We start from the raw sequence: 14,586 nt of genomic DNA on the forward strand, positions 1-14,586 counted from the left end.
CCCCCGCGCCGCCCCCACCGCCGAGGAGCATCCATCCACGCTCGCACTGTTTCATCTTTCTGAGGGGCCGCTGTCTCTGGCTCTCTCTGGCTCTCCCAAGCCTGACTCGGCATTGGCGGCTCCGAAGGCTACCGCTCACAATCTCAAAGCGGCGCGGCCAATTCTGGGGATCCGATTCATCGCCTGCCTGCCTGCCTGCCTGCCCGCCCGCCTGCCTGTGACAGGGTGGCCCCACCTGCATGCAGCCCGACAACATCCCTCCTCTTTCTACCCGAACCCTTTCCCCGGTCATGGCTGTTGTCTGTCCCGCTGTTCGAACCCGCCCGGAGCCACTCCGGGCTCCCCGCCCCACCCCGCCTTGCGACATAGTGGGCGACATGAAATCGAAAAAGTTGCAGCAATGTCCTTTGGAGTTGGGTTGGGTTGGGTTAGGCCCCAGCTGGCGGGCGGGGCCGGGAGGACGAGAGGCAAGGTTTCCGTGGCACCAGGATGAGGGTCCTGTCCTTGATGACGGAGGGGCCGTCGTAGATCCTGGAGGCCTTGAGGCGTGCCGCCACCGCCGCGAGGGCGCGACTGAGGGCGCGACACAGCAGCCAGCAGCAAGCCTTGATTTCTACTTCTGCGTCAGTGAAGATTTAGGTGAGGTTAAAAATTGTTGGCACGTGATTAAACTATGTTAGATTTTGGGACGAAGATAAAAATACTGGTATGCACCACTCAAAGTTCATTTTATTATTGAAGCCCGCAGAGGAAGCGGCTAGGTCGAGTTACATAAGCTCTCACTGAAAGGACTCGCCCCTGACGACAACTCGAGAAACGACGTGGCTGGGATGTCCTCGGCGCCCTCCTCCTCCGCACTGCCGTCGCTCTGGGCCTCGGCGTCGTCCAGGCCGGCGGGAAGGTCGATCTGCGCGTGAACGGCGTGGCGCACCGCGGCCAGGAAGGGCCCCGCGCTGCACGCCACCGTCCTGGGGCACTGCACGGCCGCGTCGCGGAGCGGGAACGTCTGCGCCACCGACTCGCGGCGGTAGGCGCTCTCCTCGGTCTGCGTGGAGGCGGCTGGCATCGGCCGGGGCAGGCCGCGCGCCCGGCGGGCGCAGGGCGGCGCGTCCGTCTGCACCGCGGCGTTGTTGGTGAGCACGGGGATGCCCGCCGCGTGCGAGCGCGCCGAGGACGGCGTCGCCGCCCTGGCCCTGCGTGAAGGGAACGGCTTACGGATACGGAACGGCGCGTGACAAGTCGGCCCTTCCAAGCCGCGCACTCCACGTACCACGCGGTGTCGTTCGGCGGGGCGGCGGGCTGCAGCGCGGCGCTCAGCTCCAGCAGGCCCACCAGTGCAGGCCGACGCCGGACCTCGGCCAGGGCACGCTGCGTCCACCTGCACACAGCACTCGTGAGCACACTGCTGGACGCACACCGTGCCTTGGCTACCTCACAGGCGCGCACTCACGAGTTGGGGTCGGTGCAGAACAGGTCCGCGGCGTCCAACGAGGACAGCGCGTACAGCCGCGTGCCCACGCCCCCCGCGGCCTCGCACAGCCCCAGCGCGGGGCAGCCTGGCACCAGACCCCCGCCCGACACGGCCAGGAACCACGGGCAAAACCCCTGCAGCTAAAAAATTATTAAAATATGATTACTAGCAAATGATACCAGTGACACACTATAAGGTGTCAGCTAGCTTTTACTCCCGATTCCAGGAGCCTAGCGAAACCTAGCCCCACAGACTGTTTTTGACGTCCCGAGAAGTACTTTTGATGAGGTTACTTTCGCCTTACTTCGGCAGCCACGTCGCCGCGGCCCATGTCCCTGGCGAGCCGTCGCCGCGCCGCCTCCAGCTGCTTGTCGGAGTGAGACGGCGGGGGCGGCAGCGCCGAGGACACGCGCTCGCCGTCCGTCGGGGGAGGGCCAACAGCGTCTCCCTCCAGGATGCCGTCGATGACGGCGGCCTCGACCGTCCGCACGCCCTGCATTACCAGGCGTGGGTAAGCAATAGTTTTTAACCATTAATTTTCACTTTCAACGGTGTGCTCACCCGTGTGTACGCCTGGAGACGCCGGTGGAGGTTGGCGGCCTTGCTGACGACCACGGCCTGGGCCTCCAGGGCCTCCCACGTGGACGCCAGCGACACGAACTGCGGCTGCAGCGGCAAAGGTGCTGTTGGTTCGTCATCCGAACGGCACACGGCACACTGCATTCAAGGGTTACTCACGTAGACCTCGTTGGTGGGCACGGCCGTCTTGGCCTGCACCACGGTGTGCACGCCAGACAGCCCCGCCTGCAGCGCCCCCGTCAGGCGCCGCACCTCCGCGCCTACCTGCTCCACGTCTTCAAGTAACCGCCTGGAAAGGACAGTCCCGGATGGGTGCGAATCCAAGGCGCGATGCGTCGTGTCGACGTCTCACCTGAATAGCACCTGTTGCTGGCGGAGGTACACGACGGTGTCCTTGAGGAGGTCCACGTCGGACTCGGGCCAGTTGGCCTCCCCTTTGCCCTGGTATAGGACCTCCAAGGCCCTGGTCGCCGGCCACAGCTGGGCCTCCACGGCGTCCACCGCGCTCCGCAGCTGCTCGAGCGTCACGGCCGCGGCCTCCTGGACCAAGCCAGGCACTGGGAACGAGGGAAAGATGGTGAGCGTTTGGCCGCTCGACTTGCAGTGCAGGCGGCACGGCACGGTCCTCGACGTACGGTCCAGCAGCCCGTGGCCCGCCTTGCGGCAGTCCCAGTTGAAGATGCGGATGCCGGCCGAGATGCGGCACACCTCGAGCAGCTGGGCGCGCCGCGCCTCGGGGGCCAGGCGCAGCAGGTGCGGCAGGTCCTTGGCCGGGTACACGCTCTGCATGGCGGCGCTGGCCTCCTTCATGACGGCGGGGTCGGCCGGGCTGCCGAGGCCGGAGCGGAGCACGGCGGCGGCCACCACGCTGCCGTACAGGCGCTGCTTGTAGTCCTCGCGGTCCGCCTTGCGGGCGCCCCGCGGCGGCGCCAGGAACGGCGGGGCCAGGTCGTCCGCGCCGCCCGTCGGGGCGCCCTCCCCCGCGACGCTCAGCACCTCGGCCAGGATGGGCGCCATGCGGGACTCGGTGTTGCGCGCCTGCTCCGCGGCGGTCGCCCCTGCGGAAGGGAAAGTGTTACTGCCGGCCACCGCGACGCCACAGCCCACAGCGGCCACGGCACCTTCACCGGCGGCTCACCCGGCGTCCGGTACTTCCGGCGGAAGGCGATCCTCATCCTCGTGGCGGCCAGGCCGGGCGCCGTCTTGTCCATCAGGAAGCGCACGCACGACGCGCGCAGCTCGGCCTGTCCGGCGGCCGTCTCCGGGTTGGCCAGCAGCAGCCGCACCTGCGGACCAAACCACGGTTATCGTCGTGCTTCGCGTCTGGCGAGCGATTCCGCTGCCCGCCCTCCTCGCTCTGTCTCTCTCGCACCCCCACGGCACACTCCATGAGAGTGAGAGAGACGTCGGAGGAATCGCTCCACTGGTTTGGTTGTTGGTCCGCACCGCCTCGGCGGCGAGCTGCGGCGCGACGACGAGGCCCTGCGCCGCGCAGTCCTTGAGCACGTGCATGACGACGTCCAGGTGCGGCGTGGGCGTGGCGGCGCCGCAGGCCCTCCTCGGCGACGGCCGCGACCGCGCGCCAGGCCGGGCCCCCGCGACCCGCGCCTCCATCGCTGCACTTTGTACTGCCGGGGCGCGACGCCTAGCCACGTGGCCGCGGGCGAGGCGCCGAAGCAGCGAAGCGGCGTCGCTCGCCGTAGGGCCGGCCTATTGACCAAGCGGTTGCCCCGGGCAACCGGGGATCGCAGCGACAGCGAGCGACAGGCAGGCAGGGGAATTCCCTGCGGCAGCGGTGCGCGCCAGCAGCGGCAGCCAGACTGAGAGGTGCGGGTTCAAAACCTCGCCGCGCCGGCACAGCTTTTTCCCTTTCCCTCGTTGCTGCGTGCGGACGTGACTGCGGCCGAGCGAAAGCGATTACTCGGGTGCGCGCGAATTAAAGGGATCTGCTGTGGCGAGTGGCGAGTGGGTCTGTGAGTGGCTGAGTGGTCACGTACACGAGACGAACACCTTGTTGCCCTTATCTCCCCCACCTGAGCCTCAAGTCTCATCGAGTTGAGCTGTCCTCGCGCTGTCACTCAGTAAAGACTAGCACGGGCAAGGTGGCACTTTTTCTCGCGAAAACGCGCTAAAAAGAGAGACGATTACTGCGGGGCCCGGCTGAACCTGGCCCGAGTTATGGCAAGGACGGAGCTCCATCTAAAAACGCGATGGAAACAACTAACTCAGTTTCATCTGCTCGCCATTTCCTCAGTGCGGCACTTGGGGCAGCCATAGCGCAGTGCAGCACCACCTGTTGCCCGCTGCTACTTGTTTTTCAAAGCACTCCTTTCGCACGCTCTTGCTCAATCGCCGTGCTCGTGAGTGTGCCATTGTCGCTTTGGGGGTGACTTAGATTGCGCGCTGATTGGAGGGGGGGGCACTAAGGGCACTGGCCATTGACTGCGCTCGCGGCGGCGCGGCGCGGCGCGGCACGGCTCACTTCGCTGTCCGCCGAGCTGCCAGCAACATGGTGGGTACCGGGGCCTCGAACAGGCACAGCCACTTCAGTCCGAAGCCGAACTCAATAACGCCAAAACCATGGAGGGGTGTGGCGCCACCCGCATAATGCAGCAGTGCCGGTTTCACCGGGTGTTGAATTTGAATGTGTGTCGGTGACTCCTAGCTGGGCGGCGGTGTGATTTTCGTCTTTAGTGTTTGTTTCCTTTCGGGCGGCAGCTGGTCTTTGCTTCCTTGCTATCAGCAGGGCGCGAGCAGCAGCTTGCCGCCGCGGCCGAGCTCGAAAGCGGTCACGCCGCTGCAGTCGACAAAAGTGACTGCTGTCAGCATGCTGTCGGCGCACGGTCCGGCGTCATTTCCAATGTCGCACGGTCCGTCCCGACGTCCTCGCCGTCCTTGAGGCCCTGCCGCACTCGCCACTGTGCTCTGTGCCCGCGTTGGGGCGCTTGCAGTGCCGTGCCGCGTGCCGCCCACAGTCGACGCTTCCCGTCACTTCCGCGCGGAGAGTGTCTCTTCTCCGAATCATTTGAACCGACAGTCACCAACCCAGCGGGATGGTGTGTTCACGGCGCCTATGACCGTTTTACACTTTTTTTCAAATTTATGATTTCTTTAACTTTTTTTTTTCCAGGAGGGCGTCTGTGTCACGTTCCTGGCGGTGGCCATCCTGGCGGTGACCACCTTGCCGGTCGCGAGGTCGGCGACGGTGCGCGCGGACGCCTCCGACTACGTCGTGAGTATCGTGCGGTGCGGAGTTCTCGTCTTGCGGCGACGCGCTGACGTCACTTTGGTCCTCCTGGGCATTGCCTGCAGGCTCTGGACGGGTGCGGCGCATCGCCGGACCGCCTGTGCCTCGCCTACCCCGACAACTGCATCGCCAGCCACACGTGCACGCTCATGGCGACGGTGCGCCCGGACCCCGCCGCCGCCGCCAACAAGTACCTCTTCGAGATGGCCGCCCAGTACAGCGGCTACGTCGCCGTGGCGCTGTCCGAGTCGGACCTCATGGTGAGCGCGCGCCGAACGGTGTAGTGGCTTCAGGTGTCGATGACCCACGATTGCAGCCTGTGGCTTCAACCCGTGCTTCCTGGCCTCGCAGGGTGTCGACAGCGTCGTGGAGTGCATCCAGGACCCCGCCGACCACACTGTCAAGCTGTACCAGTCGCTGAACAAGGCCTTGAACACCACGACCGGCAAGAGGGGAAACAAGCGTCTTCCGGCTGAGGTAAGCGAGCCGGGGTCGAGGCTGCCACCAGCCACCCACCCTCTGGCCCTTACTCTGGCCGGTCGAAAGGAGCCAGGCCCCTCCTTGTTTTCGAAATAGATCCGATAAGCGCCTCACCACACTTGCGTTGTTGCGGTAGGGGTGGGCATGGCGCCGTGCGGGTGGGCCGGCCCGTCACACACTAGTGCCTTGCGGGACTGCCTACCCTCCACTTCACAGGCGCTGGACCGCCCCTTCATGAACTCATTCCTTGAGCAGGAGCAGACCGGCGTGACCCTGGCGGCGGGGAAGGTCCAGAACGGCGTCATCCGCTGCAGCTTCAGCCGCGACACGGTGACCACCGTCCGCGGCAAGAAGTACGACCTGGCGAAGGAGACCTGGTACCTGCAGGCGGCGGCGGGGAACAGACTCAACGGTAAGCCGCCAAGCCTTCCTCTGCTCTGCATGCGTGCCTCGGCGTGCCTATCGGCGTGCCATTCGTTACTCCTCCATGTCCCTTTGCCCCCAGCCGACACCAGCATGCACCACCACACGGAGTGGGTGGCGACGGGCAGCGCGGTCAGCCTGGGCACGGCGGGCCTCGTCAAGGACAGCCACGGGTCGCGGAGAGACCCTCCCAACAACAACGGCGGGGGGCAGCCTCCCTCCGCCTCCGCCGCCGTGCTCGCACTCGTCGCCGTCCTCTGCGCCGTCCGTGCTCTGTAGAGGCTACCTTCGCCTTCGAGAGCCTTCCTGACGGATTTGGACTCACCCCCACCCTTGTCTCTCAAAAATATTAATTTTATAAACGATTTCTAATATAGTTAAAAATGAACTGTGACTGTTGAACTAAGATAACGAAGACTTTTCTACTCCATGATTCTCATGTGGTGTACGTCTCCGAGACGGAGAGGCACTTCTAGTCAGAGTGGAGCGAAGTGTAATGTCAGTGTTGAACTAGAAATAAATCTTAATTTTATTATCTGTGCTTAGTGTTTTCTAGCAAGGCAACAAATCAAACACACCAAAAATTTTCTCATAGCAATAAACTTTAATAATAAAATTAGCAAACAATAAAATATAATATCACATTCTGAAATGCAGTAGATCAACTTTCACACACGAGAGTATGCCGTTTTGCTTATTTCATGCTGTGCCCCTTCTGGGCATATTTAACAAAAACCCACAGAAGAGAAATGAAAGGAAAACCATCATTGCACCCAGTACATTCCCTTTTTTTTAATCTCCATTACACTGATACCTGAGCAAAGAAATCCAAATCCTACATACAGAGTAGTATACTGTGAAATTGCAAAACAAGGTTCAAACAAGAACGGGCATCATCAAAGTATTTACCTCATTCTATGGTTGAAAGTTGGTCAAAAAACAATTATTTTGAACAGAGTAAAGAAAGTAACCCACAGTTTGTAGTAAAAATATAAAGAGAAGTAAGACTGTTGTCATTTCACTTGTTCCCACTTAGTATGCAGGTTGTTAGCATGTCAAAGTCGATATGTCACTCATATTACTAATTGACAAGCCCACACCAGTACAAGAGAATGGTAGGAACTGCATCCAACAATAGATTACTACTAAAGACTTTTTTCCCCAGTTTCAAATTACATTTGAATTAAATAACCACCTCAAAGCTCTTATCATTTTCATGCACAATAGTCATATTTATATTACATCATTCCAAAAATATATGGCTGAAATTCTTTACTTAATAAACAATGTTTAGGCCTTCAAATCATTGCTAAATCATAATGCAGCCTCCATCATTTTAGAATCAGAAGGGTCAATAAAACCAACCAAAATTGATTGAATTACTGAGTAACTTCAACATCCCCTTTTCCTTAGAGCCTTGAATGAATTTTTAGGGATTTCACAGGGAATTCAGAGGTTTTGACTAGAATCTACAAGAATGTTCAGTTTGGAACCAGTGATTCATAATTTAAAGGCTTTGTGATTGTTTTCTCATAAATCCCAACGGTTCCTCTCAAGAGTGAAAAAGAATCAATCAATAAAGCCTGACTTATGACTCCTATTAAAGCATAGACAAAATTCATAAAAATATGGTCCAAGGTTTACATAAAACAAACTCAAAATGGCATAGTTTTGCTTTCTCCCAAAAATCAGTGCCTGCAGCAGAGAACTAACGGAATAAATGCAACTAAAAATCTCAGAAGGGATTCTTAGTTTTTTTAAAGGGGGAGGGGGGATAAAGAGGGAAAAGAAAACAAAGACCTAACCATAGGTTCAAAAAGATATTAAAATACACCAAATAAAAATAAGCTAATATTCTATCCCTCTACAATATGTGCATGCCCAAACTACGTACATACTGCCAGATAGTAAAAGGTATGAGATTACTAGATTACAAGATCACATGTGCTCACAAGTCTCCAATGCAAACAAGTAGTTCATTAAGTATCTCTCTAAAAATCTACAGTAGTTTATGTTTCAAGATAGAATTCTTATCTACAGTAGTTTAACTTTCAAGACAGATTTCCTAACTTCTAGCAAAGAGCCCAAATGCAGCTAACAATGCTTGGTCTAAACTATCTACTAGGCTTCACTGATTGCAAAGAATTTTATTGTATTGCTCATGTCAGTCCCAAAGTTATGGTGGGACATTTCATACTAATATCATTAAATCCATTATTTTTGTATTTTACGTATTTTCTTTTAAAGAATAATCTTTTGGCATTAAAGACAGGGGGAAGTATGGGTTGAAACCATACCCCTTCCTTTCATTGCATCACAATCACTTATTACATTGGCACTTTAGTCATTACATACCTACTATCTGCTGCATGTTTTCATTTGTTGGCTACGCATTCTATCTTGAGTTGTGTCCATTTGAAAAACAAAAATAGAGAAAAATAAAACTGGTTGAGATTAACATCTTAATGTGACAGCGACCATGGAAATCAGCATATAACTCTCAACAAAACAAGAACATAAAAAGCCTCCTTACAACAGTTTTGACCTGGTCTTAATAAATGTAAATAATGATTACAAAAATAACAGTCATTGTGCACATTTGGAACAGCAAACTAGCACTTTCTTTTGAAGAGGAAAATTCATCCAAACAATGCTTCTACGATAAACACAGCTGCTCAAAATCACATACATTTTAGTTCACCACAATGACAAACCAATACAATTGTGATGCACATTTTTCTTATGAACACTGATTGGCTTTGAATTTAAACTTATCATACAAGCAAATCAATAAGAGACAGCAAAACATTTAATATCAACTAAAATGAGCAATACAACTAACACATCAAAGTAGCTAGTCTCAGTTAATACTATGAGTACTATGCATAGTGCCAAAAAGAAAAAGTAACAAAGAGGAGACAACACACTGCACCATTTTCACTTGACTAGTAAATGGACGCGGGGCATTTCTACATTAGCCAGTTATTTGGTAATTTATTTTACATCTCTGCCTGCATTGAAATGAAAATTTACTAAGTAACAAAGTGTGAGGAAGTAATTCCAATCCACACTAAAAAGTTTATCTCAAAAGATCTTGCTTAGATCTTTGAGATGTTTTGAAGTCATCTCTTACTCGGGAAGATCGAGAGTGTAACTTCCGGAATGTGCTGTCTAAGTTATGTTGAGGGAACATTGTCACTAAATAGCCCTCAAGAAGAACATAAACAAGTCTTCGGTTCAAGACAGGGTGCTGGAACATCTCAAATACTCTTAAAAGTCCTCTGCGCATTGTTTCATTACCAATAACGTGTTTAAACTCATCTGACAACATAAAAGGACACACAAATTAATTTAAGTGACTCCACGAACTTCATCTCTAGAAAATATAACAAGCTTACATATGATAGCTTACCTGACAAACTACATAGAAGAGCAACTTTTGCAGCAACTCGTGTTCTCATGCGAGTAGCTTCATCACGAGCCTGTCGAGGTTCAGCCTTCATTCCATTGGGCCAAAGAGCATGTCTAGGGACAGAGAAAATCCATTAGCAACCTCCCAGGCTTAAAATTCAACTAACAAATTCTACACATTTTTTATTTTAAAAAGGAAAAAAAACTTACTTGAAAGCACAAAGGTAGTCTGCAACCTGCTCTGGACTAGTCATCAGAGCAACATAGTCAATTATTCTCCTATTAACAATATCACCAAACATCGTTCGAATAATTTGACGGAGTAAGGTAACAATCCTGCGTCGAAGCCACTGATTTCTTGATTTCAAATCAAATACTTCATCCATTAAGAGCAGCATGATTCTTAGAGGAATGTTGTCATCCGTCTGAAATTTTAATTGAAATAAGTAATATTAATTAAACACAACATGGAAAAAAAAAGCTGAGAATCAAAAATAAGATGGTATAAATTAGTTTATATACATACCTCTTGATCTAAAGATGCACCAACTTTCATTGAATCCTCATCAACCTTTGACACATTAGGCTTGGTTTGGAAAACTTTAGTCAGACCATCCATGACCCCATCAACTGTGCTCAGTAAATTATCTGGCATTGATCGTACAGCCTGCCCTACTGTGCGTACTGAAGACTTCAAAGGATTTACCAGTGTGTCAAACTAGTTAACAGAAATTTGATAACATTAGTTAAATAGGTTTCAAAGAAGAAATTGGGACATTTATAAGCGTAGTTGGCATTACCGTTCGAGATATTTGGCCTCCAGTTACCCCTTTGTCATACTCTCCTGGTTCAAAAAATGATAGTAGGAGTTGCACCAAACCTATATGAGATGATAAAACTCCGGGTTGCACTATGATCTGAAGATAGTTGTTGAGCATTTTCATGCGTTTTTCCAAAACTGCACGATCCATGTTGTGAAAAGTTTTCTTGCCAGGAAAAGTCAGCTTGGCAAGGTCAATGTACTGAGAAAAAAGAAAAGTGTTAACTCTCTCATACCCATAAAGGTTTTGCTTTATCAACATTATGAAATGCATTTAATGCACAGGTATAACGTATGTTTTCAATAAATCCACTTCAATACCTTCTCCTTAATTTTCTGATGAAGGTCATAAAAATCTGAGTACCGTCTGTATATATGCCACTTGTCTTGAAACCCACTTTCATAACTTTTACACACTGACACAGCATAGATGCCATACGATTTTCCATGGTCATTTAGTAGCCCTAAAAGAAAATACCAAGATAAACTCAATACAAACATTTTGCAGACACCAAAAAATCATCAGTTTACCACATGTCTAATCACCTGTTCCAATGATTTCAGCCGTTAAAGCAAAAGGACCATTTTGTGTCTTCTTTGGGTCAGCAGCAGGAGGGTTGGGTGATTGTTTAGAGTTTAGCTGAGATAACTCGGCAGCCAATTGTGAGCCCTCTATCACAGGACCACAGGCTAAATAGAAATTTCGGAAATTTACATGAAGCTGGTGCAAAAATAAAATTCAAATAAAAACTGCAATTTGTCAGGCCCTACCTTGAGTGGCATCAAGTGCATCAAGAGAACTGAGGCTGATATTGTCAGAGAGACTCATTTCATCTGCAGAAACTGGATAGTCTATATCATCCTCATCACTGCGCGACCAACTCTCTTTCAAGAGATCTAGCTCTGCTAACAGTTTGACATAACCAATACTTCTCCGGAAGCCTGGTAAAAATTTATCTTCATTCTGCAACAAAAGGAGAGTGGCAATTCAATCAAATATTCACTATGTGATGCCAGTGCAAGATGAGGCAATATTTTATATTGATGAATTCATTACCTGAAGCTTTTCAAACACATTATTTTGAATTTCATCGAACCAAGTTTCATTAACAATTTCAGTTCGAATTCTAAATAGGAGATGTTTCACAACTGTCTCATCTAGTTTCAACCGAGGTGAAGCCTGAAATCAATTGTGGTTGGTTAGAGAAGATGAAACCATTATTATTTCAATTATTACAGTTCAGTTATTATTACTTTTTCAGAGAGATACTGCTCATAGATGCTGTAAGCTGCTTCTTTCATATTATCAAGGGTAATTGAATTATTGGTGTCAATGTTACTGTTATTTGAGTTTGCATTCAATTTCTGCAACTCCATATCAGAGACCTGGTGTTCAGCAGAAACTCTCCAACCTAGAAAAAGGAAGGAAGGAAGTAAGATAATGTCAGGATATGTAACTGTATGTTAATATCATGTAGCATGAGGACTCTACCTTCTACATTTAAGTAAAAGAAAAGATATGCTTGAGCATCAATGTTAGACATGTACTCAATAAAATATGAAAGTGCAATGTTGTTTTTCAGGACAACATCAAGTGGTAAGGAGAATAATTTATTGGCACCCGGTGCAAGAAGCTTATTCCAATCCACATGTGCAGGTAATCCTGAAATGAAAAAAAGTAACTCATCAATTTAAAACAATTTGTGTGTGACAGAGTGGTTGTGAAACAGACGAGACAGAGAAAGTCTACTTGCCAACAGAATCTGTTTCTGATCCCTCTTGAAGCCGAGCCAACCGAATATCTACAACTTTACGAACATATAAAAGACTGCTAAGCTGCTGTTTGACCCATGTGTCATCCTCTCCTCCAGAATCACGAGATCTCTGAAAACATGAATTTACACACATAGATAGTTCAGTCAGTATCCATAAAGTGGTGATAAACTGAAAAGATACCATCAGACATACCACTTGAGCAATTTCCTTCTCCAATAGCTCCCTCGTAGCATGTAACTCGTCTAAGTTGTCAGTTACTCTTAAGACTGTCAAGAATACATCACTTGTTGGCATGTCTCGACACTGCAAGTGATCAAAATTAAGTAAGATTGATGGAAAAGGTTTTAAGACACTTAAATATTTAGAACAGAGTTGATACTCACAAGCCATATTATAGTTTGATTGATATAATCAGGATCAGAAAATAAATCTAATAGTGGCAGGATGATTACTTCAACAAACAGCTCCCGGACTAGAAATCTCAAAGTTTTGCAGTGAAAGTCATCTTCAGGTAAGAGCAAGAATAGCAATATTTCTGCAATGTCTCGTAAATATTCTGAAACAAGCAATAAGATCAGTTTCAACATGTAATCACCATAGAACAAAAAAAAAAGACACATAAGTTAAACCTACGTTTCTCTTGATCTCTTTCAGTACACACTAAATCACGACACAATAGATTATCTTCCATTGTAACTTCCAAGTCAAAGAAAGCTGTTTCCAAATCAACAGGAATAGAGGGTGATGAGGGTCCACCTGCATTCGATGCAGACACAGCAGACCCTAACGATTGAGACTGTGCCTGGTGTTTACTGGACCCTGGTGGGAGTAGGTGTGCTGAAAGCGCAGCACTGCTGTGCATTGGTGAAGTATCCTGGTCCGGAGGACATATCAGAGCAATGAGCACAGAAAGGAACTCACATGCATGAAATATACTACACTTGATTACTTTGAACCTACCTTTCCTCCTTGTTTAGTATCAAATTTTGATCCACTAGCCTGCCTGCTATGACTCGGATGGTAAGAAGTTGGAGCCGGTGGGTGTTTCATTCGGCTCCGTGCTTGTCTGTAGAGTCTTAGATGGGAAGCAGCATCATCTACAAGCTTAGTGGTGAGGTACTGTATCCAATCTACCTCTTTCACCCTGAAGTATGAGAAGTATGAAGCATTATTTAAAACAAAGCCTTGTTCACTACGTGGCTAACTTTTAATAGTTCTCCAACACATAAGAAACATAGGATTTATTTTTTCAACCTACCTGTTGGAAAAGCTCACAATGACTTGTTGAGCGGTGGCACGAACTTGATGTGGGAACTGCGGATGAGCACTTACTCGATCATACCATGGTTCAACCTGATCCCGTATAATGTAACCCAGGATCTCTTGAAGACTTTCATCAATGAGTTGAGATCCTGTGAGTCTTTTGTCAAGTTTATAGGTAGGAGGAGGTTGCAAACGCTGAACAACCTAGAAAAGTTCCAGAACTTAAATGTCTTACAGATTTGCATTTTAAAAACTCTTCAAATTTACTTCAATAGACCCTTACAGTCGTTGCCAAGTGACCAACAAGAGTAATCAAAACTAGGAAAGTACCTACTGGTTCCTGGCTTTTTGATTACTTGTGTTCTTCACTAGGCGACAACTGAAAGGGTCTGTTAATACAGATGCAAACTTTTACCTTGGAAAGACCTGTTTTCTTTTCGCTGATAACTGGCCTTCCCTCACTGTCCACATCATCCGTTGGTCCATGTTTCCAATGTAAAACAGTGAACCCCCTAAGCAGCAACAAAAGGTGCAACAAGTTTTGTTCAAGTTAAACAATTTAAGGGAAATGACCATAAGAAAACTACTTACCCTAAACAAAACACGAAAAAGAGGATACCAATGGAAATAAGCCAAATTATTCCAAATAGGGGTACAAAGAGGATGAGGCCCAACCCAAAACATCCCCAAAATAATAAATTCATCTGTGAAGAAGAAACAAAAACTTTAATAGAGCAACAGGGACAAGTACCTCATGAACGTAAGAGTTTGCTCCAAAACAAATGGACTACAAGATTTCAAATAAATAGGAATCATGCTAAACAAGCAAAAAAGCAGACAAAATTAAACCAAAATGAATTGCAGAAGTTCGCCAATTTGACAGAGGAATGTGTTAGAGGTTAACAAATGTTATTTAATGTCATTCCCATAGTGGTTACTTACGATTTGTGTCTTCTGAAGAGGAAAATCATGCTAGTCTATGGAGTGCCTTTTCCATTGGTGAGTACCAATATTTATGGTCCCATTGTCACGATATAATCGGACTTTTTCGACATTCTGCGAGAGTCACACTTGGACGTTTGTTTTTGTTTGACTACCTGTCGCGGCCTTGTGAAT

At 49.5% G+C, this 14,586-nt stretch overlaps 3 protein-coding genes across 3 annotated transcripts in view; 1 reads left to right on the plus strand and 2 right to left on the minus strand.

Moving 5' to 3' along the window:
* LOC117653209 (cilia- and flagella-associated protein 206-like) overlaps positions 1–3,562 on the minus strand; it is a 67,640-nt gene extending 64,078 nt beyond the window's left edge. Inside the window, exons 1-10 of the mRNA XM_034398711.1 lie at positions 3,497–3,562; positions 3,189–3,336; positions 2,686–3,108; positions 2,403–2,607; positions 2,210–2,339; positions 2,033–2,137; positions 1,776–1,964; positions 1,451–1,611; positions 1,271–1,378; positions 932–1,058 (exon numbers count right to left, since the gene is read on the minus strand). Of these exons, the coding sequence (XP_034254602.1) occupies positions 932–1,058; positions 1,271–1,378; positions 1,451–1,611; positions 1,776–1,964; positions 2,033–2,137; positions 2,210–2,339; positions 2,403–2,607; positions 2,686–3,108; positions 3,189–3,336; positions 3,497–3,562 (1,662 nt within the window). The remainder of the gene's footprint in view (positions 1–931; positions 1,059–1,270; positions 1,379–1,450; positions 1,612–1,775; positions 1,965–2,032; positions 2,138–2,209; positions 2,340–2,402; positions 2,608–2,685; positions 3,109–3,188; positions 3,337–3,496) is intronic.
* Positions 3,563–4,537: 975 nt separating this feature from the next.
* LOC117653523 (putative ferric-chelate reductase 1 homolog) lies at positions 4,538–6,606 on the plus strand. Its single transcript, XM_034399258.1, has 6 exons — positions 4,538–4,562; positions 5,181–5,282; positions 5,363–5,557; positions 5,649–5,774; positions 6,033–6,189; positions 6,283–6,606. Exons 1-6 carry the CDS (start codon positions 4,560–4,562, stop codon positions 6,477–6,479), a joined length of 780 nt encoding a protein of 259 aa, XP_034255149.1. The 5' UTR covers positions 4,538–4,559; the 3' UTR covers positions 6,480–6,606.
* A 178-nt stretch (positions 6,607–6,784) lies between these two features.
* On the minus strand, positions 6,785–14,571 carry LOC117653514 (sorting nexin-13). Its single transcript, XM_034399237.1, has 20 exons — positions 14,413–14,571; positions 14,062–14,174; positions 13,886–13,982; positions 13,466–13,674; positions 13,168–13,351; positions 12,841–13,081; positions 12,591–12,763; positions 12,400–12,510; positions 12,186–12,315; positions 11,924–12,094; positions 11,686–11,843; positions 11,489–11,611; positions 11,203–11,395; positions 10,978–11,121; positions 10,753–10,895; positions 10,412–10,633; positions 10,138–10,329; positions 9,822–10,036; positions 9,613–9,725; positions 6,785–9,521 (listed from the first exon to the last, which is right to left on the minus strand). The coding sequence occupies exons 2-20, from the start codon at positions 14,172–14,174 to the stop codon at positions 9,280–9,282; spliced, it is 3,174 nt and encodes a 1,057-aa protein (XP_034255128.1). The 5' UTR covers positions 14,413–14,571; the 3' UTR covers positions 6,785–9,279.
* Positions 14,572–14,586: the final 15 nt, after the last annotated feature.

Source organism: Thrips palmi, unplaced genomic scaffold (genome assembly GCF_012932325.1).
Source record: "Thrips palmi isolate BJ-2018 unplaced genomic scaffold, TpBJ-2018v1 HiC_scaffold_8, whole genome shotgun sequence".
Taxonomy (NCBI): Eukaryota; Metazoa; Arthropoda; class Insecta; order Thysanoptera; family Thripidae; genus Thrips; species Thrips palmi.